This window comes from Sporothrix schenckii (assembly GCF_000961545.1).
Source record: "Sporothrix schenckii 1099-18 chromosome Unknown Cont44, whole genome shotgun sequence".
Classification (NCBI taxonomy): domain Eukaryota; kingdom Fungi; phylum Ascomycota; class Sordariomycetes; order Ophiostomatales; family Ophiostomataceae; genus Sporothrix; species Sporothrix schenckii.
This window is the reverse complement of record NW_015971145.1, coordinates 2,032,009-2,056,703: the sequence shown is the minus strand read 5'-3', so window position 1 is coordinate 2,056,703 and position 24,695 is coordinate 2,032,009. Positions and strand designations below refer to the sequence as shown.

The 24,695-nt window shown below is 55.0% G+C and overlaps 8 protein-coding genes across 8 annotated transcripts; 4 read left to right on the top strand and 4 right to left on the bottom strand.

Annotated features, from left to right (window-relative positions):
- Nucleotides 1-2,619: 2,619 nt before the first annotated feature.
- On the bottom strand, nucleotides 2,620-3,661 carry SPSK_09524 (TRAPP complex core subunit BET3; the record flags this gene model as incomplete). Its single annotated transcript, XM_016736096.1, has 2 exons — nucleotides 2,620-2,931; nucleotides 3,050-3,661. 2 exons carry the CDS (start codon nucleotides 3,659-3,661, stop codon nucleotides 2,620-2,622), a joined length of 924 nt encoding a protein of 307 aa, XP_016587404.1.
- A 286-nt stretch (nucleotides 3,662-3,947) lies between these two features.
- SPSK_09465 (Prp8 binding protein) lies at nucleotides 3,948-5,068 on the top strand (the record flags this gene model as incomplete). The annotated part of the gene is made up of 2 exons (XM_016736037.1): nucleotides 3,948-4,941; nucleotides 5,013-5,068. 2 exons carry the CDS (start codon nucleotides 3,948-3,950, stop codon nucleotides 5,066-5,068), a joined length of 1,050 nt encoding a protein of 349 aa, XP_016587403.1.
- A 3,499-nt stretch (nucleotides 5,069-8,567) lies between these two features.
- On the top strand, nucleotides 8,568-10,346 carry SPSK_08943 (uncharacterized protein; the record flags this gene model as incomplete). The annotated part of the gene is made up of 1 exon (XM_016735527.1): nucleotides 8,568-10,346. One exon carries the CDS (start codon nucleotides 8,568-8,570, stop codon nucleotides 10,344-10,346), a length of 1,779 nt encoding a protein of 592 aa, XP_016587402.1.
- A 2,812-nt stretch (nucleotides 10,347-13,158) lies between these two features.
- On the bottom strand, nucleotides 13,159-14,096 carry SPSK_09617 (uncharacterized protein; the record flags this gene model as incomplete). Its single annotated transcript, XM_016736189.1, has 3 exons — nucleotides 13,159-13,496; nucleotides 13,535-13,788; nucleotides 13,873-14,096. The coding sequence occupies 3 exons, from the start codon at nucleotides 14,094-14,096 to the stop codon at nucleotides 13,159-13,161; spliced, it is 816 nt and encodes a 271-aa protein (XP_016587401.1).
- A 461-nt stretch (nucleotides 14,097-14,557) lies between these two features.
- Nucleotides 14,558-15,353, top strand: SPSK_09726 (cellular nucleic acid-binding protein; the record flags this gene model as incomplete). Its single annotated transcript, XM_016736296.1, has 2 exons — nucleotides 14,558-14,651; nucleotides 14,737-15,353. 2 exons carry the CDS (start codon nucleotides 14,558-14,560, stop codon nucleotides 15,351-15,353), a joined length of 711 nt encoding a protein of 236 aa, XP_016587400.1.
- A 1,386-nt stretch (nucleotides 15,354-16,739) lies between these two features.
- On the bottom strand, nucleotides 16,740-17,618 carry SPSK_09669 (endo-1,3(4)-beta-glucanase; the record flags this gene model as incomplete). Its single annotated transcript, XM_016736241.1, has 1 exon — nucleotides 16,740-17,618. One exon carries the CDS (start codon nucleotides 17,616-17,618, stop codon nucleotides 16,740-16,742), a length of 879 nt encoding a protein of 292 aa, XP_016587399.1.
- Nucleotides 17,619-20,254: 2,636 nt separating this feature from the next.
- On the top strand, nucleotides 20,255-21,357 carry SPSK_09478 (NADH dehydrogenase (ubiquinone) flavoprotein 2; the record flags this gene model as incomplete). Its single annotated transcript, XM_016736050.1, has 4 exons — nucleotides 20,255-20,425; nucleotides 20,494-20,784; nucleotides 20,822-20,923; nucleotides 20,992-21,357. 4 exons carry the CDS (start codon nucleotides 20,255-20,257, stop codon nucleotides 21,355-21,357), a joined length of 930 nt encoding a protein of 309 aa, XP_016587398.1.
- A 350-nt stretch (nucleotides 21,358-21,707) lies between these two features.
- On the bottom strand, nucleotides 21,708-23,681 carry SPSK_08814 (kelch repeat protein; the record flags this gene model as incomplete). Its single annotated transcript, XM_016735401.1, has 1 exon — nucleotides 21,708-23,681. One exon carries the CDS (start codon nucleotides 23,679-23,681, stop codon nucleotides 21,708-21,710), a length of 1,974 nt encoding a protein of 657 aa, XP_016587397.1.
- Nucleotides 23,682-24,695: the final 1,014 nt, after the last annotated feature.

Genomic DNA, 24,695 nt, shown 5'->3' with positions numbered 1-24,695 from the left:
GCCGTGACTGTTTCGGCGCTGGCAACGATGGCGACCGCGCCGAAATTACAATGCAAGAATTGATATCTGCACGTGTGTGTTTTGTGCTTCTTTGTCTACGTCCGGTGTATTTCTGAGAATTCGAGTTTTTTGTGCGTGTTTGTGTGATGTTGGCGTTGTGATCTGTGGCCCGGCTGTTGCAGCCTCGTTGGTTCCTTCCTCATAAAGTCGACTATGCATTAGCTGCCCCTACCCGTAGACAATAGAACGACAATAGATCGGTTGACTAAAGCACCTCAATAGCACCTTATGTCGCACAAACGTATACAGCCACTGGGTCCTATTTTCGACAGCAACGTCGCCAACGGACGAGTCTCTCTAGCAGTGCATTCCTTGTGAGGAGTTGCGGACGCCCGCAAAAGCCGACCATCCCCGTTGGTAGCAAAGGCAAGCAAACAAGTTGACTGCCCAAAGTCACCGGGGCCGGCAAACAACGAGAAACAAGAGCAGGAAAACATCTGGTGGAGAAAGCCTGGCACAGCAAACGCAGGGACGGGTTGTGCAGCATGCGCCGAGCCATTGTCGGACCAATTGGGGCGAAACGGGGTGCACGTTGTGCTGCGCTGGCGGACACGGGGGATCGATTCGCCGGCGGCGGAGGACAACACTGAGGGATAACCCGCATCTACGGCCGAAACGCGACACATGGTTGCTTGTCCACAGCGGTGCTTGGCGTTACAAAAGAACTTGTAAGTGCTATTGTCAGCTGAGCAGCAGTGACGCACTGCTTCCATTCGAGATAAGATACGAAGTGAAGTCAGCAGCCAGTTTGGTGAAGATCAGGTCCAGGAGCTTGCTGTGAAGCACGAATTGACAAAAGCTTTTGGGTAGCAAATATGGGGGGCAGGCCAATAAGGCTCAAAGGCCAGCCTTGGCTTGGCCAGTTGGCCGTGGGCTGGGAGGTTGGTCAACCAACATTGATCGACCGCCGCCTGCAGGTCTTCGCTGCTTCAGGCCTAGACTACCCGGCAATGCGAGCAAAAGAAGGGGCCATCAGCAGCCTGGCACACCAAAACAACAAAAAATGCTTGTGCCAAAGACGGCGTAGTTAAGGCTCCAGACGTTAGAGGCTGCTGTCACACTATTTTAACGGGTGGCAGAGCTCAGGGATCAAAGTCTGGGCGGAGCGCGCTTGCATTCGGAGCTGTCATCGCGGCAAGAAGTATACCAGGTGAATGATATGCTTCATCAGTGCCCAACATGAGAGGGCTGGAGAGGAGCTTGAGAACCAGTGAGGGGTTGTAAATAGTTGAATGGGTGTTGAACACTTCGTTCGTTTTGTTAACATATTTTCAAAAGCATGCCAACTCATCCATGGACTTTATTTCCGCGCTTTGTGCAGTCCGTTTATTTTAGGCATAAAACGGCTCATACGATGGCCTCGTCTTTATTTCGTTGTCTTGGTTCTTTGTTGGCTATAAACTTTGAGACGACCATCGAGAGAATGCCGGTTGAGGCTGCGTCGGAACGGCCCCCATTGCCGCCATATTGCCTCCTACGCCTGCTTGGCCCCACGGCCGGACCTGACCAGCGTAAGTCGAGCTCTCACTTCACTTGCCATGTATTTCGTACCTTGCATTAGCTCATATCGCCCGATCAGTTTTCACCTAGGGCGTCCCGCAAAGACAATAATTTGAAACCAACAAAAGCTGGAAATGTCACCAAAATGCAGACGGCTATTGAAGTATCTTAGACAACTTCTGCAGCCTCGGCTTTGGAACCCAGAGCTGCCCTATCGTTACGTAACATTTGCGAGGTTTACGCGACAATCTGTTCCCTTTTCAGCTAAACAAGATGCCTTCTGCTCTGGTTCGCTTCGAGAAACAAAAAAGGCAGTGACCTTTCATGCTAGTCATGGAGCAAACGCAACAGAGTTCCGGATAAGGATCTGAAGTCTGGGGCCATACGCTGTAAGTTGCCATCTGACAGGATTTAAACCTTTTTTTGCTTTACCACTATCTCATTTTCAGTTTTTTGAAATATCAAAATAAAATTCGAACCGGCATAACGTCCTAGCATTATTTATTTATTTAGCAACAAGGATTACTTTTATTTGAACATAATTTCCCTAAACAATCAAAAAACGAAATATTTAAAGAGCACTTTTCTGTCTCTTTTTCTCCTATCTGCCCTTTATTTCTCTTCTATATATATAATAAACACAAACAACAGGAAATTGCTGTTCATTTTTAGGTATTACGATTGGAATGCTACACCTCTTAAACGGCCATGTGCCATATCTTCAACACTGTTAACGTCACGAGTTTGCCACGCTATGCTTTGCCCTTCGTAGATTCAACGATTAAAGCTCATAGTACATACGCAAAAAAAATAAAATAAAGATTGGTTGGCCAGTAACCAACGGTGTCTGCATGAATTGACTTCTCCTTCTTCCACTTCTTCCACTTCTTCCGTTCCCTCTGTACCCGCCATGCAACATAGGATGCATTTGGAGTGCGATTATTCGTGGAGGCTCAGGAACCGGTTAAACACTGCCTTTGCTACCACAGAGTCCGATACCTGTTTGCTTGTATCATGCTTGCCATGGTTGTACTTGTCCGCATGGGTCCTCCCCCACTTCTAGTCATCTTCTGGTGGTAGCTCGTCGTCAATGTAGCGGATCAGGGATATCCGCATCTCGGTGGTGTCGTTGCCGCGCAGGACATCACTGATGAAATGGGCCTCGACCTGGACCTGGACCATTTCGAGGGCGCCCCGAAGGACGCCGCACAGGATGTTGGAGTACCACAGCTCGTCCTGGGCGCGGCCGTCGTCGGGCAGCTCGACAAAGTCGGCAAGGGGGAGCTCGTCAAAGACGAGGGAGAACTGCTTGCCGTCGGAGGTCCAGTTGGTGATGATGGGCGTGGTGTTGAGGAAGATTTTGAAACCGACCTAGGCGCGAGGTGGCGTCAGCGGGGGAGGAGAGGGAGAACAAAATGGCAAAATGGCAAAAGGGACAAGGGCAAAAGGGAGAGAAGGATGTAGGATACATATAAGGGAAGGAATGCACCTTTGAAATCATATCGGCCGTCTCGCGAAAGTTGTTGCAGCGCTTCATGGACACCGACTTTGCGAGGTAGTCCTCTATTAAGCGCAGGCCAATGTTGTAGCCCATCTTGTCGAGCTGCTTGTTGACCTCAATGTAGTCATTGTCGTAGTCCTTGCATAGCTGAGCGACGATGGTGCCGTAGGTGAGGGTCACCAGCTCGGCATTGACCTTGTCTATCCGCGTCTTCCAGATTCTGGCGAGGTTAGCCCGGTATCCATTTCCACACAGGCAACATGCGCAGTACCCACTCCTCGCCCACGCGGGCAGCCTTTGCGGCAGACATTGTGCTCCTCCGTATGCGGCGGCCAACACCAGAGGCCCTGGAGTCTGGCGCGGTGCAGTTGTGCCGGACGACGCAGGGTTGGGCGCGGCTGTGTTACGGATGCGATAGGGATGGTTCGTCAAAGAAAGGTACAGTGCCGTCGTTCGCAGGGGTATCGTCGTCAACGTCGCGGGCGCTGTGGTCGTTGTCGGTCGTCGATGTTGCAATGGGGGAGCTCTCGGCAGCCGATTGTCTCGCTGGCGGTGTAATGCGTGCCTGCCTTGTCCAGTGGGCTCGAGTGCTCCTGCCATCTGGCGGGGAGGGCGATAAGGAACACGACCCACTTTTATTCACCGATAAGGCCTTGCTCCTTTTTGGCGCAACGCGAAAGTTGAGGACGGCCAAAGGAAAATTGGATTTTGCGGAGCTTCAACCAGGCACGACGTGAACCAAACAAACGACAACCAACGTTCGCTACTACGACACGACCCGACTACGTCCACAACCACGCTCGCGTCTCCAGAGGACATTACCCGTTTGTTTGGCCGACACGCTACGCTTCGCCTGTTTCGCGCTCTCGCACTTGCATGCCCCACAATGTCGGAAAAGAGACGAGCATCGGCGACGCAGCCCGGCAGCCAGCTGGTGAAGCGGCCGAACCTGGGCGGCAGCTCTAGCGGGCCGGGCAGCACTGCATTGATCCAGGCACAGCCCCGCACGAGCGGGCTGCAGGCGCCCGTGATGCAGCTGACGGGCCACGGCGACGAGGTGTTTTGTGCCAAGTTCGACCCGGCGGGCCACCTGCTGGCGTCGGGGTCCATGGACCGGTCGATTCTGCTGTGGCGCACGTACGGCGACTGCGAAAACTACGGCGTGCTGACGGGCCACCGCAGCGCCGTGCTGGACCTGCAATGGTCGCGCGACGCGGACATATTGTTTTCGGCGTCGGCGGACACGCACCTGGCGAGCTGGGACCTGATGACGGGCGCGCGCATCCGGCGGTACGTGGGCCACGAGGAGGCGGTGAACGCGCTGGACATTAGCAAGCGCGGCGAGGAGATCCTGTACAGCGGCAGCGACGACGGGTCGCTGGGCATCTGGGACCCGCGCACCAAGAACGCGGCCGACTACATCCAGACGGACTTCCCGATCACCGCGGTGGCGATTGCCGAGGCGGGCCACGAGCTGTACGCAGGCGGCATCGACAACGACATAAAGGTGTGGGACGTGCGCAAGCAGGCGGTGGTGTACACACTGCACGGGCACCAGGACACCGTCACAAGTCTGCGGGTGTCGCCCGACAGCCAGTCGCTGCTGTCGTTTTCCATGGACGCGACGGCGCGCACATGGGACATTCGGCCGTTTGCGCCGACAGAGCGGCATATACGGACGTTTGACGGCGCGCAGCCGGGGGTGGACAAAAATCTGACGCACGCCAGCTGGGACCCGCAGGGCAAGCGGATTGCCGCCGGGTCGGGCGACGGAACAGTGGTGGTGTGGTCGAGCGACAATGGCAAGCTGCTGTATAAGCTGCCGGGCCACAAGGGCAGTGTCAACGCGGCGGAGTTTTCGCCTTCGGACGAGCCGATCAGTGAGTTGATGGCCCCCGCCCCCGTTGCCGAATGTACAAATGGTTATGTTTACTTCATAGCGACTAACCAGCTCTAGTTCTCTCTGCGTCGTCTGACCGGACGCTGATGCTCGGCGAGCTGAAATAAGGCACCACCGTCACGTCTCCTGGCCGACCGACATGCCGCGCGGCAAGAACGATGACGTAGCGACACGCAGCCAAGTCTGGGTCTGCGTTGACCTGATCGAGATGGTTTGGCAATGTCTACATATGATCCGGCGCCAGGTGACCTGGTCTAGACGAGGCTGCCAAGGAACAAGCAAGGCCGCGGATCGAGAACAGCACCAGGCTCTCCTCGGTGGGAGTCCGTGCCGCTATATACAAGTGACGGCTGCGCAGCCAAGCAGGACAAGTTGCCGTGTATGGATCTTGTCTACAAGAAACCTCGCCATGACAGTTGTTGACGACGTCAACCACCAACAAGGGAAACGAGTGACATCTTGGTTGGTACATGTTGTTGCCAGTTCAGGCTGCGTGTGCGATCTTCAGTACATTATGGCCCGGCTTTGTTTCTGCTTAATAGGCACAGACGGCACATCCATTATGCCTTGGCAAGTGGCGAGTGCAGAAGATATGTCTGGTCGAACAACGGAACGGCACTGGTGCATGTGATTTCATGGCGAGGCATCTTCTTTCCACCAAGCTGCATGACGCCTGCAACGTGTCGCCTTCAGATACAAAGAGGGTGTACGGGATACGTGGACATGGGCAGAGCCGCGTTCGAACCAGTTGGGAGCGGTCTACCCGACCTGGCACTGGTGGCCGAGCCCTCTGGAGAGCACTTCAAGGGTACAATGTGCTGTATGTAATTTGTGGCGTTTTCTGGCATATCGTGATGATATATTTGGTTCATAGAGCGTGCATGTCTTTCCTAATCACACGTTTATTTGAGACGCGATGTCCCTGTTGTCTCCCAATTCATCGGTGTACGACATTGTCAATGTTGGTTTGTCGTGCTTGGCGCGGGCATCAATCGTTTTTCTTCCTTCTTCCCCCCTCTTTACGACTCTAGGACTCTATCAGCGTCAAACCGTCGAGAAACCAGTAGCTGTCACACTGCGTAAACACACCTGTTACGTGAGGCGCAGTCGACATGAAGCACTGGCATGAGAGTGTTGGCAACGGTATTCGTATCGTTTCCGGACATCTCCCTCGTCTTTAGAGCTCAGGTTCATTGCTGCATGTTGATTGGCTGGCAGGTCTCCATTTCCAAAGGAAGGGTCTTAGCGCCCACGGGCAGAGGCTCAAGCCCAGTCCCGTTCCTTCCCCCAAAGAGAACCCGAAACACACGACAAACGCCCACACTCCGCGGACCCCTGCATCAATTAGGCAAGAGCATCGACATGGCCACCCTCACTTCAGAAGAACGTCCAAGCCGCACCGTTCAATTTGTGTGCCCTTGTATGTTGTGCGCAGTATTTCGTACTCTCACTCTGTTTCCGATTCCGATCCCCAGTTTTCCCTGTTGTCGTTGCCCTTTCGTTCCTGATTTCCTGATCCATGCTGCGACAGCCCCCAAACCATAAGCCGTGTCGCAGAAACCAACTCATCCCCCCCTTTCGAGGCCCCCTTTTCTGGTTGTATTTTGCGACTCACTTGGATCTTGGTCTCCCCTCCCGTCTTCAGTCTTTCAGAGTCTTTGTGGTCTTTCGTCTTTATTGGCTGTCCGTTGTCCGTCCTCCGCGGCCTCAGGAGTGATCGTCCTTTGCTCCTGCCGTTGTTGTGCTTCCCCTGACTTTGAACGTGGTCGTGCTTTCCCTTAAATGTCTAGTGCTCAGCAGGCTTCTCACATGCATGGAGAAGGCGCCATGGGCAGTTCAGCCCTGTGTCGCAGCCAGTCCAGTTGAAGGAAGCAGCCACGACGATAGCGGCGGTTACCCTGTCAGCTTGTATCTTACAAAGCTTATGCAGGATAAAACTAGCAACTTTCATACTGCAACAGTGCTACGTATGACAGGCATTTTTCATATTCTCACATGCCAAACACCGCAGCAAAAGATCGCAGTGGAATTACGACATACACTGGGATGAATTCCAAAGCCAGCGCCATGAACCGGCGGACGAAAATTGGAAGTGGTGATGTTAAAAAAAGACAAAAAAAGAAAAGGCAAAAATGGACAAAGAGACATACAGGAGATAGAGTGCAGAGATACAGTGGAAGAAAGCACGGTACAGAGCTGTCTTTCTCACTCACTCTCGCCGTTGCTTGCCGTCTTCGAGTCTCCTGCCAAAGCCTATTCCTTTTCCGGGTTTGTGACGCTGTTGGCCCCCTACTGCGACGTTGCTCACCCCTGTCTCAGTCTGCATTCCTGGCGTCCCTCACGCATCGTACACTTTATTTCCCAATTTTGCACTTCTTTTTCGTGCTCTATCACGGACTACTGCGACACCTCCCTCTCTGCTGTCCGTATTCTGTATTCGTGACTCTTTCTACACTCACGACGTACTGTTCCTCACATTCCCCTGCTTGCCGATTGCCGTTTTCGTCCTCGCATACATCGTCTCGCCGACCGCAGCCCACACCCATCCGAGTACGTTGTATTGAAAGGGTCCCGTAGTATCTCTGTCGAAGCCGTGTTTCCGTCACAGCTGCTTTGGCGTCTTTTGTGTTCTTCGTCTAGTGCAGATCCGAACCCAAAACAGGAGACGGCGCGAGCGGGCGCAACCTCAGACTGCGGTAGTAAGCAGTGTTCTGTGTTCTCCTTACGTTTTCATGTGCAAGTTGGTGTGTTGTATTGGATATGTTCGTATTAGTCTCGCCGTGTGTGTGCGTACCTGCATACATTGTTTCGCCTGCTTCCCAAAGCATAATCCATTGGCAAAAGGCCTCTGTTTGTTCCTACCCATTTTCGGCCTTTTTTCTTTCCAATTCTTTGGTTGTCGTTGCTCCCCTTCTCATTATTTTCTTTTTCTCAGTTCCTGTGTACTGCGGCAGTCCAGTGTCTTTTCCGAAACGAGGCTCCCACCCCTTCTCCTTTCGTACCCTGTTTCTCACTTTCCCTCACTATTTCCTGACACTTCCAGACGCACGCTCTCTTTTCACTCTCTCTGTCTCTTTTTTTCCTGGATGACAACTCCGTCTTGAGGACAGACCTTGTCACAGGTTTTTGGCCTCCTGGTATTCATTGGCCCTCATCACTCATTCTCTTACTCCCTTGCCCTCCCACATTCTACAAACGACTCTCAAGTCTTGGCCTTTTTGTTTCTTTTGTTTTCTTTCTATCCTCACCTCCAAGAACCTCTCCGATCTCTCTTTCCCTCTTTTTTCTTTCCTCTTCTTCCTCGGTTACCACTTGTAGAAAACCGCTTTACGACTCGCTGTTCGTGAGACTCGACAAAGTACGTTCGACACGCCTCGTGGTTGACGACTGACAACATCACGACAGCCTGGCAGCTCGAGGAGGCATTGGCGTTAAGAACAGTCGAACACCGCAAGAGAACGACAGCAAGGCGTGCAGGACACCTCAAAAAAGCATGAAAGTCTCGAATTAGGACGCCCATAGCCGCTCTTCTCTCCCCGCCTCCGTCACTCTTTCTCTATCTCTCTCACTGGTGCCTGTACAGCCTCACATCATTCCACTCTCGCTATGGACATCTTCCGCAATGCACGCCAGAACTTCCTGCGGCGGCAGGCCGAGGCCGAACAGGCCGACCTAGAACGGCAACAAGCTCGTGGACAGGAGTTGCGGCAACAAGAGCGGCAGCAGCCACAGCAGCCCGAAATGCGGCAGCAAAACATGGCACAACCCCAGACAGCCCGCTCGTCACCAGTGAGTGCCGTCCTGCGCCGCTTCGCCGATCTGCCACGGCCGTCGATGCCGTCGATGCCTTCAATGCCATCGATGCCCTCCTTTGGCCGCGCGGCGCCCCGCCCGACGAGCAGCCACTACACCACAAACAGTCACGCCGGCAGCGCCACGACGGACAATGACGAAATCGTCTCGCCCAAAACACCACAATTTGGCTCTCTGGGGATGCCGTCCTTGCCCTCGACTCGCCTGCACTTGCCAAACCTGCAACGAACCTGGACACGAGGCTCGAGTGGCCCGCCGTCCCGGCCGGGCACGGCCAATGGTACTACCACCTCCACGACCACAACGGCAGCGACACCAGCTGTGCCTCCCACAGGCATTTCCGAGCCTGGGCCCATCGTGCCGGCCCAGCACGTTGCCACCAGTCGGCACCGCAGCGGCAGCAGCCTGAGCGAAGGGAGGATCGAGGACGACCGCCGACGAGGCCGGCGGCGGCGCTTCGAGGGGGCGGATCCGGCCGAGATGCACCTGGCGAACATGGCCGACGACGGCCGGCGGCGGCGGCGACAGAACCGGCAAAACAGCGACGGAATTGGAAGCGGAAGCCGAAGCCACAGTGGCAGCGGGAACCGGTCGGGCCGGCGGCAGCGACACCAGCGACAGTATGTCGTCGACATGGGCGTCTCGCCGCCCTACCCAGGACGCGGGCCGGCCGACCCAAACGCCCCACCAAAGCGGTTCCTGTTCTGCTTCCCCTACATCAAGTCCCGCCGCATGCGCGCCCAGATCCTCCGCCTGTTCGTCTCGGGCACCTTTCTCACGCTCATGGTCGGCGTCTTCTTGGCCCTCTACATGACGAAGAACATTTACAACACCGAATTTGCCGTCCTCCTCATCCTCATTCTCTTGTGCACCACCATCTTCTTTGCCCACGGCCTCATCCGGCTGTGCTTCATCGTACTCCACCCAATGTCGCCCGCCGAGGAAGAGGCCGCCGAGGAGCAGTACCGTCGCCGCCGCCGTGGTGGTCCCGCGGGCCTGCCGGACATGTACGGCCCGGGCGGCTACGCCATCCCCAACCAGCCCATCCGCGTGGTGCTGGCACGCGACGAAGAGGCAGCGGGCCTCGAGAGCGTCACCGCCAAGATGCAGCCACCAGCGTACGGCTTGTGGCGGGAGAGCGTGCGTGTGGATCCGAACCGCATCTATTGGCAGCGCAACGAACAGCCGTCGGCGGCAACGACAACCACCGGAGGCAGCGAGACGACGCGCTCAACAGAGGCGAGCAGCAGCAATAGCAGCAATAGCAGCAACAGCAGCAGGAGCAGCCGCAGCAGCCGTAGTCGAAGTGCCACAATGCGTGGCGGCGCCGCCAGCAGTGTTTCCGATAGCAGCAGCAGGACAAGCAGCACCCACCACCACCAATCTCGTGACGACAGCGATGGTGCCAGCACACGCGGCCGCCAGAGTCCACGGCCACCGTCGTACATGTCGGATGACGGCGTGCAGTATGTTGTCGAGGCCCAGCCACGCTCCATGGCACCAACGACCGAGATCCCGCTGCCTCAGCACCCGTCCGAGGCGGGGCGTACGGCACCGCGACCGGCGTGGTGAAGGCGAGAGACGAGAATTGACGAGCACCTTGCTGTGTAGTTATACATCTGTAACAAATTGAGCGTTCATTGTTTTGTCTTAACTTATTTTGATTTTTCTGTCGTTTTTGTTAGGGAGCGGGACGGGGGCACGGGACATGATTTGGGTTTGATTTTTATACCTGTTTGACACAGCATAGAGCGGTTAGCACATGGCGTTTTGACAAAGATGGCCACGATTTGGGTCACAAAATAAGTGAAGACGACTAGTTTATATCCCTCTCGCTGTCCTTTGAAATGAACAATGCATCGGCACCGGGGATTGCCTACCACTTGTAGCATGCGATCAAAATACATCGCCGTTCCTTATTTTTGATGTATTTGTTCAGAGGTAAGGTATTGACGGCTTCGACCTCTTCACACGTCTTCGTGCACAAGGTTGGCAACGGATATTTGCTGCCACCGGATGTCTGACAGACTACCCAAGCCAACCGAAGAATAAGAGAAGTCAGTGTTTGGCTATGTGATCCGCGGCGCACCGGCGAGTTTCAGTCTCGTTCTTCCCTTGGAACGGTCGGCTGGTTGTCAAGAGACCTCATTTCTCAAAGAAAAAAGTGGACACTGACATCGCCTACATCGGCGTCTGGTGTCAGGAAGCAAAACGTGGAAACGAGAGCTGCCCGAAGCTGATAGCACTGCTTCTGTTAACGGACCAAAATAGGACACTCATGTCTTACTACAACGTAGACTCATTTTGAGAGTCACGATACTCAAATCTGCCTCATCTGGTACTCTCGAGCCGGCGCGGCACGTTTGGCTGCAGAATCGAATAGAACGCTTTGTTTCAACTCGTGCTGGTGCTTACAACCGTCTCGGTACCATCAAGTCGATATTCCCATATTCCGTTCGTCCCGTGTGCTATGAGTGGTGGGGAGACAAGACTCGACAAGAGATCGGGACTAGCGCCAAAACCAGCAGGTATGGAGTAAACAAAGGTGCTGCCCTGCGACCCTATTGAATGCATCGTCAAACACTCGTTCGGTGACGATCCTCTTTTCTTGCACTTTCGTCCTATTGCCTCTTTTCGGCGGTGAGCAGAAACGTGCCGTGGGAAGGGGGGCCACGCATTGAGTCCGTTAGCCCAAAGCGGGCCAATACCGCTTCTTCTATCATGGTGAAGTGTTTCGATACACGAAGCAGACCAATAACCGTGGCCATGTATGGCTGTCCTGAGAAGGGGCGGGGGCTAATTTGAAAGAACTGAAGTGAGCTTGCTGTGTGCTGGTATGATGGTCAGCTCCTTTCGATCAACTGATTCACTTGGTGGCTGTTTTTGTATATCACAATGTCGGAGAGCTATGCCGTGTCAGTGTGTGTGCTGAACTTTCGCGCTTGCGACCCAACGATGCCCTCCAACTCTGCTTTCAGTCAGTGCTTTTCTTGTATCGTTCACTTCTCTCCCCTGTCCCGTCCACCTGTCGCCTTCAAACATACTGTGCAGGCGGCCTGACAGGGCCTGGCCACACCTCATCCTCTAGACTAGCCCCAATAAAACAGTAGACCGGTGACAGCGCAGACGCTCCTGGTTAAAAAACAAACCAAAAAAAAGAGCCCACGCGCGCTCCGACCCACTGGGATGTATTCCGTCTCAACTTTACCACAAAGCTCAGCGAATCCCCTTTGCCGGTTCGTCCCACAGTCGATGGAGTGTTCTGTCAACCAACGTTCTCGGAGCATGGGTGGTGTGTGGGTTGATGAGAATGAGGGGGAAGAGAGGCACGGCACCTGACAAGAGACAGGAGACACCCCCATGTTGCTTTCTCGTCTTTCGTGTTCTGTTTCCCTTGCATGATATGTCTTTTGGCCTCAACTTGGCCTTTCCATAGCAACATCACAGCGCACTAGACCAAGTCGGCTGCCAAGCTACTCCGAATGTAGCGGCGACAGGGCGCTTGGGCGGGCGCACGCAGAGGTGGGGAGAGGTGCATGTTGGCAATTGTTTGGTTGAAGAGATCAAAACGGGGGCAGAACTTCTCCATGAAAAAGTACTGAACAGGCACAAGAGACCATCGGCCAGGCTCGAAGGACAAAGATGGCAGGTGCGTTGTAGTCCAGTTGCAAAGACACAGTGGGCAAGAAACGCGCAACGCAACGAGCGCATGAAGAGGGAAAGTGCAGTCTCTCGGCTTGGATCAGTACTTGCCCGTTGTGAGTCCCTCGGCTACAACACGATAGTCGAGGCAAGTGCATCCCAGCTTTGAGGGCCTGTCCTTTCCGCATCGGCGGCGCTTCGCCACAGCAGACTAGGTGTTTAAGGCAAGGGCAATGGGCGACGGGCAATGGCACCCATACAATCGTGACCCGCACGGTACCTCGACTATGGGCTGAACTTAGCGCCAATATTTCGCGAGGCCGCGGTACCCGCTGGGTATCTCAAATTGAGCACTCCTTCCAGTTGCTCCTTCCACTTTTGTGTTTGTGGGTTCTCTTCCCTCGTCCTAGATTCTCCCCTGCCACTGGCGCACCTGCTGCCCGCCTTTCACGTCTCGCCCCTTCCGTTCCTCACCTTTTGCTCCGTAGTCGCGGATGCCCGCGCAACTGAGACTTACCAGCTCTTTCCTATTCGCCTGCCGCCGCCATACTACTGGTCGCCTCCTTCCTCAACTTTCCCCCATAGGCGGTGGCCATCCCCACAAAAAACCCAAAACCTGTCGTCTTAGTCGCTCGTCGCCTCTTTCCCATAATTTTTTATTCATTTTTCTAAACTGCTGTTTTAGTGTCGTTTTTATTTTTTTATATCCCTTCCTGCCTTTTCCCCCTCCTCTTTCCCTCTCCTACGTCTTCCTCCTCCTTTCCCTCTCTTCCTTTCTCTTTTTCTCGACATCCACATCTCCATCATTTTGCTCTTCACCATACATTACATCCTTATCTGGGTTGTTGTCGGTGTTGCTGTCGGAAGAAGTTGACGAAGAAGCCGAAGTTTTTGGAAGGAATAGTTTTTTGCAGGGTATTTTGTCCTCAGGTTTGTCGCGCCCTCTTCTCAGTTTGTTGTCCTGTTCCTTTTGTTCCTTTTGATCCTTTGTTCTCCGTCCGTCTCCGATCTCTCCGATCTCTCTGATCTCTCCATATCCCCCTCCTCTCTCGTCCTTGAGTATCTTCTCTCCCCCCGTCACTGCATATACTCTCGCCGTCGCTTCTCTCTCGATCTACCTCGCACCACTTCTGCGCCCACCACATCACCGTCGTCTTCCTTGCGATAGCTGTTGGCCTGGAGCGCGTCATGTTTCGCCTCCCGCATCTGGATCTGCGTATCCTCGTCACGACGCACAGTCGACAGCCTCGCACTCAACGCGCCTATTCTCCGACCGTGTGACCATGCCGGCGTGGCTTCCTCGCCCGTCTCACGCCCGCTTGGGAACGCGGCCGCTTCGGTACCGACAAGCTTTGACTTGAGCCTCAACTGCCTGGGATTGCAGACGCGCACTCACAGTCACAAACAACGTATGCGATTCACCACTGTCTCTATCTTCGACTGCGTCAGCAAATACACTGGACTTGGCACCGCCGTGTCGTCGTTTTGGTCATCGCCACTACAATGTCGCGCCACGTTGTCTGCCAAAAGGATGCAGCCAACCAATCTATCGGGACTTTGGACTGGGGTTCCAGCCGCATTCTGCACGTCTTGCATCCATCCCTCTTTCTCTGTGCTCCCACTATGCACCGTCTTCCCGCCTCCCTGTGAACGCGCTCTACCGAGGTCCTTCCACTTCATCTCATATGGCTCTCATCTCCGTTGAAACGGAGACTCTTGCGCTGAGAGCGCTTTCTCGCTACACGTTTTCAAGACGCCTCCGACTTCGGTCTTCTCTCAATGCCACAATGGCAGCTGGCAGAGCAGCGGCAGAGAATTGCAGTGCGAGGCGATGTCGTACAGGCTCATGCGCCTCATGCATCCTGAAAGTCGTGGGTGGACAAGGCAAGCCGTGTGCGACGAGTTGTGCTGATCGGGACAACTTAATCTACACAACGAAGTTCGGGCTGTTGATCGGGATCGCACGTCACTGCACTGCACAGCACCTCTTTAATTTGAACACTGCCCTTTACATTACACATCGCCACAAGCTTGGATCACACGGATGGGACTCTCTGGATTCTGACGGAGAACATTGGTGCACCTCACTTTTTTATTTGCCACTAACATGAAAATGCAGACCTCTCACACCCACATACATCATGTCTTCTCTCTCTCGTCGTGCCTGCTACAAGTGCGGCAACGTCGGCCACTACGCCGAGGTTTGCTCTTCCGCTGAGCGTCTTTGCTACAACTGTAAGTGGATGAAACGAGAAAGCGAAATACCAATTCGCGCTTGCGCCGTTACAGAAGCAATTGTTGACATTACGTTCCTTTTCAGGCAAGCAGCCCGGCCACGAGTCCAACGGCTGCCCCCTGCCCCGCACGACCGATGCCAAGCAGTGCTACCACTGCCAGGGCCTCGGCCATGTCCAGGCGGACTGCCCGACCTTGCGCCTGACCGGCGCCTCCACCGGCGGCCGCTGCTACAACTGCGGCCAGCCCGGCCATCTGGCCCGTGCTTGCCAGGCTCCCAACGCTGCCGGCGTTGGCCGTGGCGTGCCTATGATTCCCCGTGGCGGCTACGGCGGCTACGGCCGCGGAGGCTTCGTGTCCGGTGGCCCGCGCCCTGCCACGTGCTACAAGTGCGGCGGACCTAACCATTTCGCCCGCGACTGCCAGGCTCAGGCCATGAAGTGCTACGCCTGCGGCAAGTTGGGCCACATCTCGCGTGACTGCACTGCCCCTAACGGGGGCCCCCTCAACACTGCCGGCAAGACCTGCTACCAGTGCGGCGAGGCTGGTCACATCTCGCGTGACTGCCCGCAGAAGAACCAGGCCAACAACACCACTACCGACATCCCTAGCACCGCCGAAGTGCCGATCGCCCAGATCCCGGTTGATGCCAACAACGTTGCGGCCCCTGCCCCCGTCGCACCCATTGCCCCTGTTGCTTAGGTGGCAATATCTGAACAAGCAGTTTTGATGGAGAGGAATTCGGCGCCTGGCAACAGCGATGACATTCAACGCAAGCGCAGCGGAAGTCCTTTGATTTCCGTACGCCATTGGAGGCGTCGTACATGAACAACAAAAAAACATGTTGCGTCGCACTTCCTGTTGTCGCCGAATTCGTTTTGTCGATTCTCGCTCGCCTAAGGGCTGTCTGTTTCTGTTCGGGGTTTCGACTCTTTTTGTGCGCTGCTTGTGATCGTTTCGCCGTCTTTTTTCAAAGACAACCCCAATACCTCGTTCTTTGCTTTGTTTTGCCACGCCCTTTTTGTCGGGATTTCGCACGTCTCTCCCCTTTCTCGCCCTTTTTATGTCTCTTTTGACATCGTCTCGTTTTCGGTATTGGCATAATATCCTTTTTCTTTTCGACGTGATCCTGCGATTTTCAACGGCGTCAACGGTTTTTTTTTCCACCCTCTCTTTTTTGATTTGATTCTCTGAACGAACGCGAAACGAAAAGTACACGACGCAGTGAACAACTTTTTTAAATTTTTCTCGGGTCCAACAAACGGAATATCACGATTGGGGGAAACAAGAAAAAGGAGAAGAGGGGAGGCCAAGAGAAACGAAAGTGGAAAGTGTAGTATGGGGAGAGGGAAGAGAAAAAGAGAGGAGAAAGAAGAGAAAACAACAAAAAAGACTGTCCGACGTTTCGTCTTTTGAAGAAGCAAGCCCTGGCGGAAGAAGACTAAAAAAACATGCAATTTTTTTTTTGCTCATGAATGTTGTGTTGATGCTGTTGATGCTGTTGATTGAAGATGACGATGACTGATGCTGGTGCAAGTGAGGAGGGAGTTGGAAACCAAAAGTACCAAAGAAAGGGACGAAGAAACGAACATAAGCGTCATTGCTCACCTTTGATGCTGGATTTGGGCCATATTGCATCCGCCATGATACCCCTTCTCGCATTTGTTTGATTGTTCGGCTCGGATTTGACTGAGGAACTTGGAGTTGAAATGTTGCATTCTTGACAAAGGTCGAGTGTTGGTGACGATGAAATAATGAAATATCCAACCATTTAAAACGTGAAATTCACCCAAGTGAGTCCGTCGTGAACTGAAATGAAAGAAACAGGAGAACCCATGCAGTGCAAACAAAATGTCGCGGTGTAGTGTATTTGTGAGAACAATGTGCATTATAGTATTCAAGAGAAGCGAAAGAAAGAATCAAAAAAATAAAGATAAAAAAAAACGAAACCAAATATTAGGGGAAAACAGTTTTGATTTCACACACCGTAAAAAATGGATTTTCACGTATTTCCACAGACAGGATATACCAAAAAAAAAAGAAAAAAAAAGAAAAAAAGAAAACAAGAGACGCCTTTTGGCCAGTCCATCAATTTGTCGCGTAGACGGCCACGTACTGCACCTCCATTTGGCTGGCGGCGCCGCCTTGGGTCGCGCTGTTGGGCGCACCTGGAAAATCGCCGCCCACGGCCACGTTCATGACAATGTAGAAGCCACTCGCCGCCAGCGTCCGCCACGTCGCCTCGTCGAGCTGCACCCCCGCGAGGGTAAAGTAGACCGTCTGGTCCAGCGCCCACTGGATGGTCTGCGCCTTGTAGTCGCTGCTCGTGCGGTCCCACGTCATCGTCCACGTGTGAAACGCCGCTGGGTCGGGAACGGCGACGGTCGCGCCGCGGCCCGAGGGCTCGTTGCACACGCCGCCGTTGGCCGTGGTGCCGCAGTGGGCCGTGCCAAAGCCCGTGGCCACGCCGTTGCGCAGCTCCAGAATGTCGAGCTCGCCGCACTGCGGCCAGTTGGTGCCCGTGCGGATGGCCTCGCCCAGCAGCCAAAAGGCGGGCCAGATGCCCTGCTTGGTCCCGGCGGGCCCGTCCCCCATGCGGATGCGGCCTTCGACCCGCGTCTTTTGGCCGGCCGCGGGCAGCCAGCCGCCGACAGACTCGACGCGGCCCGAGGTCCAGCCGCTGCCCGGCCCGGACGACTGGGGGTCCTTGAGGGGCACAATCTGAAGGGAGCCGCTGCCACTCAACTGGAGGTTCTTGGTGCTGCTTGAGTAGACCTCGGCCTCGCTGTTCTGGTTGAGGTAGCCGGTAACGGTCCTCCAGTTGTTGGCATTGGGCGGTGTGCCTGCCGCGCCGGCAAACGTGTCGTTCCAGATGAGTGTGAACCCGGGATAGCTGGGCGGCGCAGTGGCGGAGACAAGCAGGTTGGGGAGAACGGCCGCGGCCGCGAGGAGAGACGCGGTGTACATGTTGAAAGGAGTGAATCGAAAAAGTGTGAAGAGCAAAAAGACACGGTGATAATGGTAAAGAAAGACTGCCGCTGAAAATGAGAGACGGATCTACAGATGCCAGATCTGCAGTGGAAACCAAAAAGAAGAAGAAATGTCGCCGGCGTTTATATGTATTGACGTCGAGTCGAGGCGCGTTAGGGGTATATTACAGAGACGGGAGATGGGTATCATGACATAACCCTGGACCAGCCGCTTCCAAGCGACGCTCTTGGAGATCTTGCGGGAGTAGAAACTGAATGGGCAAGGAGAGCGAGAAGGAAGGCAGGCAAAACAGACGAGTAATTAAAAGAAACGTGGGAGAGGCAAAGAGGATGAAAACGACACAACCAACAACGCTGCATTTAATTTGCAAAAAACGCGACAAACGTGAGAAATCAATAACAGGCAAAAGGAACAAAACACAAGCGAGAGAGTAGGGGAAGCAAAGACGCAGGAACAAGACCAAAAAGGAATAGAAAAACAGGCCCAGCCGGGAGGCAAAGGGGCAAACGGCATGACAGCGAGCTCATATATAGTCGTTGAAGTGAGGGAAACAATGATATGGGGGGGGGGGGGGGAGCAGGCATGACGAAAAGGTGTATGGTCACCTCCGTCAAGGCGCTCGAAGCGCACCACTAACACGACATGCAGGGCGGAAGAAGGGTGGATGCTTTGGGCGGGTCATGGAGAGGGGGAGAGAGGGATACTCGGACAGTCAGAGAGATATGAGATTTGGTTAGACATAATGGGAGGCTAGACTTTCCTTTTGATAAAGACGGCTCGACCAAGAGGTCCGAGAGGCAAATAAGAGGTGTAGAAATACGACATATATGGTCAGGACAGTTTATTAGAGCGCGGACTGTTGCGGACATGAAAATGGACAAAAAAGATCTTGTTTTCATTTCAGGAATGCTGGACAGGGAAAGACAAATACTGTCGTTTGAATTCTTTCTTCCTTTCCCTCACAAAGGGACAGATGGCCCGTCCATAATGTGTTTAGTTCAGAGATACGGAAACACAGGAAGTCCGTCGACCAGAAAATTGTGCGCATTGCCATATGTCGTATTTCTGTTATGTCTGCCGGCTTTTGGCGCTTTGAGTGAACTAGCCATGCACCTCTATGGTCAACCGCCTCGTTTGTTGTCTTCCGCAGCTCCTGCATCTTCTCTACACAATTCTATTTTCTCGTTGAAGTTTCGTGGTTGATATTTTAGTAAACTGCATTCACCGGATCGATTCAGCGGGAACAGTTCTATGCAAGTTGTGGCCCCGATCCCGGTTCGTGAGAAGGACACGATTGTTGGTTATTTGACAATTCGCAGAACCAGGCAGCGGCATATGCAAAGCCACACCACACTTGGCAACTCTGCCCTCTACTTATTGTCTTATCTTGTACCGGTCTCTGGGTATTCAGAAAACCAGTTTTGCCAACAAATGCCATGCTGGCCGACTTTGGTCAATGGAGCGCCGAGGATAAAGTCAAATAAAGAATGACAAGCGCTAGGCACAACAATCAAATCCTGACTGTTGCCTCCCAGGATCTGCAAACTACGCTCCGTGCTTGGACGCGGAGCTTGCGCCTCTTCTGCAGCACCGGAACGTCACCCGTTGGAGAGCATTTCTCATATATCCAATGCCTGCTCCATTTACCCAAAACGCCCGCCTTTGGCACGCTCCTCGCTGTGCCGCCACCCGCCGTTGTTAGTATCGGTTATATCAACCTGAGTACCAGACGCAAGACGTAAGTTTAGGAGAGAACAAAACGAATATACGGTTGCCAAACTGGAGTCCTAGAGTTTATGCTACTTTCTTGATCTGCCATTAGTTTTCATAAGACTTCTATTTTCGAGGCGAAAACCGGTCTGCTAAATATGAAACAAAAAATGCAAGGAAAATTTGCGAAAAATGTTTTAAATTCCAAGTTATTTGCAAAGCCTACCTATTATACCTCTGTCTACATCAACCTCCAGATTTCCACATCAAAAGCGTTCTCTCGAGAGAGGCGGTGATTCTCAGATGCCACCGAATGTGACCGGATTTGGGTATTGTGAATTGGATTCTGTCGGAAAACAGCCAGCAGACATATGAATTATCGAAATATGGCTGCCACATGCTTTTCTCTCTTCCAAATGAGTACATAGACCTTCGCCGTCAACATCGCCGCCGTCTTCGCATAACCCCTATATATGCATATTATATAGCTATAGTTGCATATACCACCCCGTAAGAGAGTATTACTAAGCACTGTTGAAGGCCCATAATTCAACCAATCACAGTCTCCCAATTTGATCTGGCAAGGGCCCGACAAAGCAAAGCTAGTGTCCCGGCCGCTTCCAAACCGTAGTCGAATGGGAAAATCGACAGACGAGGCTCACGACCTGGAGCGCTGGTAGATTTCCATATCCTCCACGACCACAAGCGCGCACCAAAGGTCCACCTGGTATCCGGCGACGGATCCAATTGTCTTGTTTTGGCAGTCGGCCCTAAACGTGCGACTTCAATTCCTCGGCCCCCGGCGTCTCTCGTTCGCTTGAGCCTTTTTCCAGAACGTTTCAACGACCCTCGACGGCCATCAGTTATACCCCCCCTCTCCGACTTTACACACCACCGCTCCAATGGCCGCCAAGCGTATCTCCTCGACCGCCCTGCGGCTCGCCGTCCGCTCCGCATGCGGCACCGTCGCTCCCCACCCGGCACTGGCGGCTGCTGCCGCCACTGCCGCAAAGCCCATGCAGATCCGTGCCCTCTCCGCCTCTGCCCGGAGGGCCAGTGATACCCTCATGGTGGTGAGTCTACATTAAGGAGGCTTCTCTTGATCGATTCCTTGCTTTGTTGGTATACTAACGTTTGTCAGCACCGCCACACCCCCGACAACAACCCCGACCTGCCGTTCAAGTTCTCGGCCGAAAACGAGCAGGTCATTGCAGAGATCCTCAAGCGCTACCCGCCCCAGTACAAGAAGGCCGCGGTCATGCCGCTGCTCGATGTCGGCCAGCGGCAGCACGGCTTCACGAGCATCAGCGTCATGAACGAGGTGGCGCGTCTGCTGGAGATGCCGCCCATGCGCGTCTACGAGGTGGCGTCGTTTTACACAATGTACAACCGGACGCCGGTGGGCAAGTTCTTTGTCCAGGCATGCACGACGGTAAGTCAGCGCCAACGAGAGAAACGAGTGAGCGAAGCGAGCGAGGAAAGAAAATAAGCGAGTGAGCGAAGCGAGCGAGGAAAACAACAGAAGAAGCGAGCGAGCGAAGCGAGCGAGGACAGAAGAAGAGGAGATGCGAGTGAGCAAAGCGATAAAAGACAAAAGAAGAGGAAGATGAGTGAGTACAAGCTGACTTTTCTTTTATAGACTCCGTGCCAGCTCGGAGGCTGCGGCAGCGACGCTGTGGTCAAGGCGATCACAGAGCACCTGGGCATCACGGCGGGCCACACGACGGCGGACGGCCTGTTTACGTTCATCGAGGTGGAGTGCCTGGGCGCGTGCGTCAACGCGCCGATGATCCAGATCAACGACGACTACTACGAGGACCTGACGCCCGAGACGGTCAAGGCGCTGCTGGACGGCCTCAAGGCGTCGGCGCTCGACACGACGGGCAAGACGCCCTTGCCAAAGGCGGGCCCGCTGTCCGGCCGCGACACCTGCGAGAACAGCGCAGGCCTGACGTCGCTGACAAGCAAGCCGTGGGGCACGGAGACGACCCGGAGTGACCTGTAGGGGACGAAGATGGCCGAAAATAGGGGATATGCACTGTGGAATACAGACTATGGCAGTTGGCCATGCGTGTGAGGTGTACTTTTCTGGATGCTACTGCAAAGGCAGCGTGAGTGAACAGTCACAGAGCACGAGGACAGATCAGATGGGCGCCAGGAAGTAGCGAGCTGTCTTGTATATAACCAAATGCTAAAAATCATGTATTGCATTTTATGCCATCACTGCGTCATCCATCGGTGTCGAACGTTCATATTCAATTTACGACCCAAACGATGTCATAGATATCAAGCTAAAATCGGTCCAACAGAGCAAAACACGCCAAATCGTAATAAAAGTAAAATTCCAAGTCATCGTTACTCGCGCGTATCGGCACCCAGGCGGAAAATCCAGGCATCGCCCAGGCGCTGGTTCTTCTCGTTCAGGCCGCCAAAGATGACAATGCCGTTCTCCTCCAGCTCGCCAATCCGCGAGCTCGCGATCCAGCCGCGCGCCTCCGGGCCAAACTCTGGGCCCTCGCCCGCCGTGTCGTCATCCGCGTCGTAGGGCGCCGTCACCACGCGCGACCAGCGGCCCTCGCCGGCGCCCGAGGCGCCGCCAAACAGCCGCCGCGGCAGCACGTAGCGCACGGCATTGGACACGCTGGCCGCGCTAAAGTTGTCCGAGGGCACCTGGAAGGCCCAGACGTCGCGCCAAAACGTGCCGGCGGCCTCGTGGCCCGTGCCGCTCGGCGTGCGCTCACCCAGTGCCAGCACCAGATACTCCCAGCCGCCGCCCGCAGAGATGGTCTCGAGGCTCGAGACGGAGCGGTCGCCGGGCCAGGTGGCGCCCGAAACCAGTGGCGCAGCATCGCTGCCACGCCCGGCCGTCGCCTCTTCGGCCGCGGCCGAGTCGGCGGCGACCGACGCCGTGTTGGACACGACGGGGTTGGTCTCGGCGACAATGCTCTGCCAGGCGCCCTTGGCAGCCAGGGTGACGTCGGCGTCGTCGACGCTCGTCTCCGTCAGCGCGTTCAGCTCCAGCTGCAAAAAGTCAAGACGCCCGCCCTCCTCGGTCGACCCGTTGAAGCCGCCAAAGCGGTACAGCCGGTTGCGGCTGATGCAGATGGACGTGCCGCCGCGGGGCAGACCAGGCGCCGACGGCAGCGCCTGCCACACACGCGTGCGCACGTCAAAGGCCCACAGGTCGTTGGTGCGGCCACCGCTCGCCAGGCAGCCGCCGTGCACAATGAACGTGCCATAGCCGTCGCTGTCGGCGTCGCGGGCGCGCGCGGCAATGTTGCCCACAATGGGCCGCTGCGGCGTGCCCACCTCGGCCATGTCACCCTCGACCCACTCCTTCCAGCTGCTGACACGGCCGCGCTTGGCAAAGGACGACGAGAGCGGGTCGTCGGCGCTGGCCGGCAAATCAGAGGCCGTCGCCGCGTGGTAGCTGCGGGCCTCGGGGAAGATGGGGCGGTTGACCGACGAGGGCGCCGCCGCCGTCGTGGCCACTGTGGCTGCGTGGCCCGTCTCGGGCACGGCCTGGAGCGGCACCGGCGCCGACGGGGCCAGCGGGTCCAGGAAGCTCCAGGTGTGCGTCTTGGTGTCAAACACCCACACGCGGCCACGCTCCTCGAGCGGCTTCATGTCCGGCCCGCCCCGGCCGCCAAATAAGAAGATGCGGTTGCCAATAACGGCCGTGGCGTGCCCGACACGCGGTGACGGCACATCGCCCAGCGCCGGGCCCGGCAGCGGGATCTCGTCGACGGCACCCGTCGAATCCTGTTCGGTGGCCCTGCCTTTGCCTTTGGCATCCTTGCTGTCGAGGCCGACCGCCTCGGCCGCCTCCCCCTGCCCCTCGCTGCCAGTGGTTGTGGTCGCCGTCTCCGCCTCCTCACCGCTGACTGTGCTGTCCGGTGTCACCAACTGCGGCTCGACAATGGCGACAGGGTCCGACTCCGGCGGCGGCTCCGAGATGGTCAGCTTGGGCGCCTCTGGTACCGCAGGCTTCTTGGCCGGCGCCGCCTTGATGGCATAGTAGTCGGCGGAGGCGCTGCCCGTCGGCAGGACCAGTGCGTGCATAACGTTGTCGACGGGTTTGCGCGCATTGACGCTTTCGCCGCCAAAGACGTAAGCGGTGCCGGCCACGACATTGATCGAGGACGAAGAGCGTGGCAGCGATGGAATGGCGACGCGCTGCCAGGTGCCCTTTAGGGAGTCATCCTGAGGGGCAGCGGTCTGGGACGACGAGAAGATATTGCCAAACGCGGTCTTGGTCGGCGAGAGCGTCTCCGGGAGCGACTGGAGGAGGTCTGTTGTGCGGCGTTTCAGCTGTTGAATTTGCTCCATTTTGGAATATGCGGGGAGTTAGGATGAGAGACTGTGAGAAGGGGATAATGGGAAGTTGTGGTGGTAGTGTAGAGACGGTGAGGAAAGAAGGAGCGTTGGAGACGATGACATTTCAGGTAATAAAGGAAGGAGCGAGGCGTCAGCAAGGAAGGAGGAGAAGTGGCTTGTTTCGTCAGATTGAGGAGGATCAGCTGCTGGGCTGGGATGACGACGGCCCTTGAGGAAACTGCGACTCTACAGTACGGAGGATGCCCTTGCCCTGTAATTGATGGTTGTTGTGCACCAATGAAGAAGGCGCAGTTGGTGCAATTGGCCTAGGCGCGCCTGCCCTGATGTGACGTAAGACTAAGTTGCGGATCGACAAGCTGGGCGGAACACGTTTCTGACCGTTTCAAGGTACCAGAACGTTGTGCTAGTGGCTGCTATGCGTCTCCTTGTCTCAGTGTAGTTAGGCCTGTGCAGAGGTTTATTTTGGTGTGATTACTTGACATGTAACGAACGCGCACGAGAGAATTACGCTGCCCTTTGGTGGTCGTTGAGGGAGGGACGAAGGACCAATTGTGCGTCGCTCTTGCCTTGCGGAGTGAATGTCTTTTTCCCATCCAAAAAAGGAAGTGTTAGGATGCGCGCAGCAGGAGAGGCAGGAACTTTGAACTGCGACTACATCAAAGGGAAGGGAGTAAGCAGAGTTTCAAAGTCGACGAAATGCGGACGTCTGCTTACGAAGCCTCGCTCTAACGGCATAGCTTCCTCGGGTCATGCAGGCTGCCTACATCTTCACGAGCGCACAAATTGACCTGAGATGAAAGATCATTAAGGTACAAGCAGTCGTACAGGCGGTCTGGTGGTGGTGAAAAGGCAGCACAGGACGGCAAGATGTAGGAGCCGCTGAGTGTATGGTTGGAAGTATTTTATACAGCCTGACGGAGAGAAGACAGGGCGAGACGCTGATGAATTTCACAATGTACTGTATTTATAGTATCCAACATGTATTTGGTGAATCTTAGATCGAGC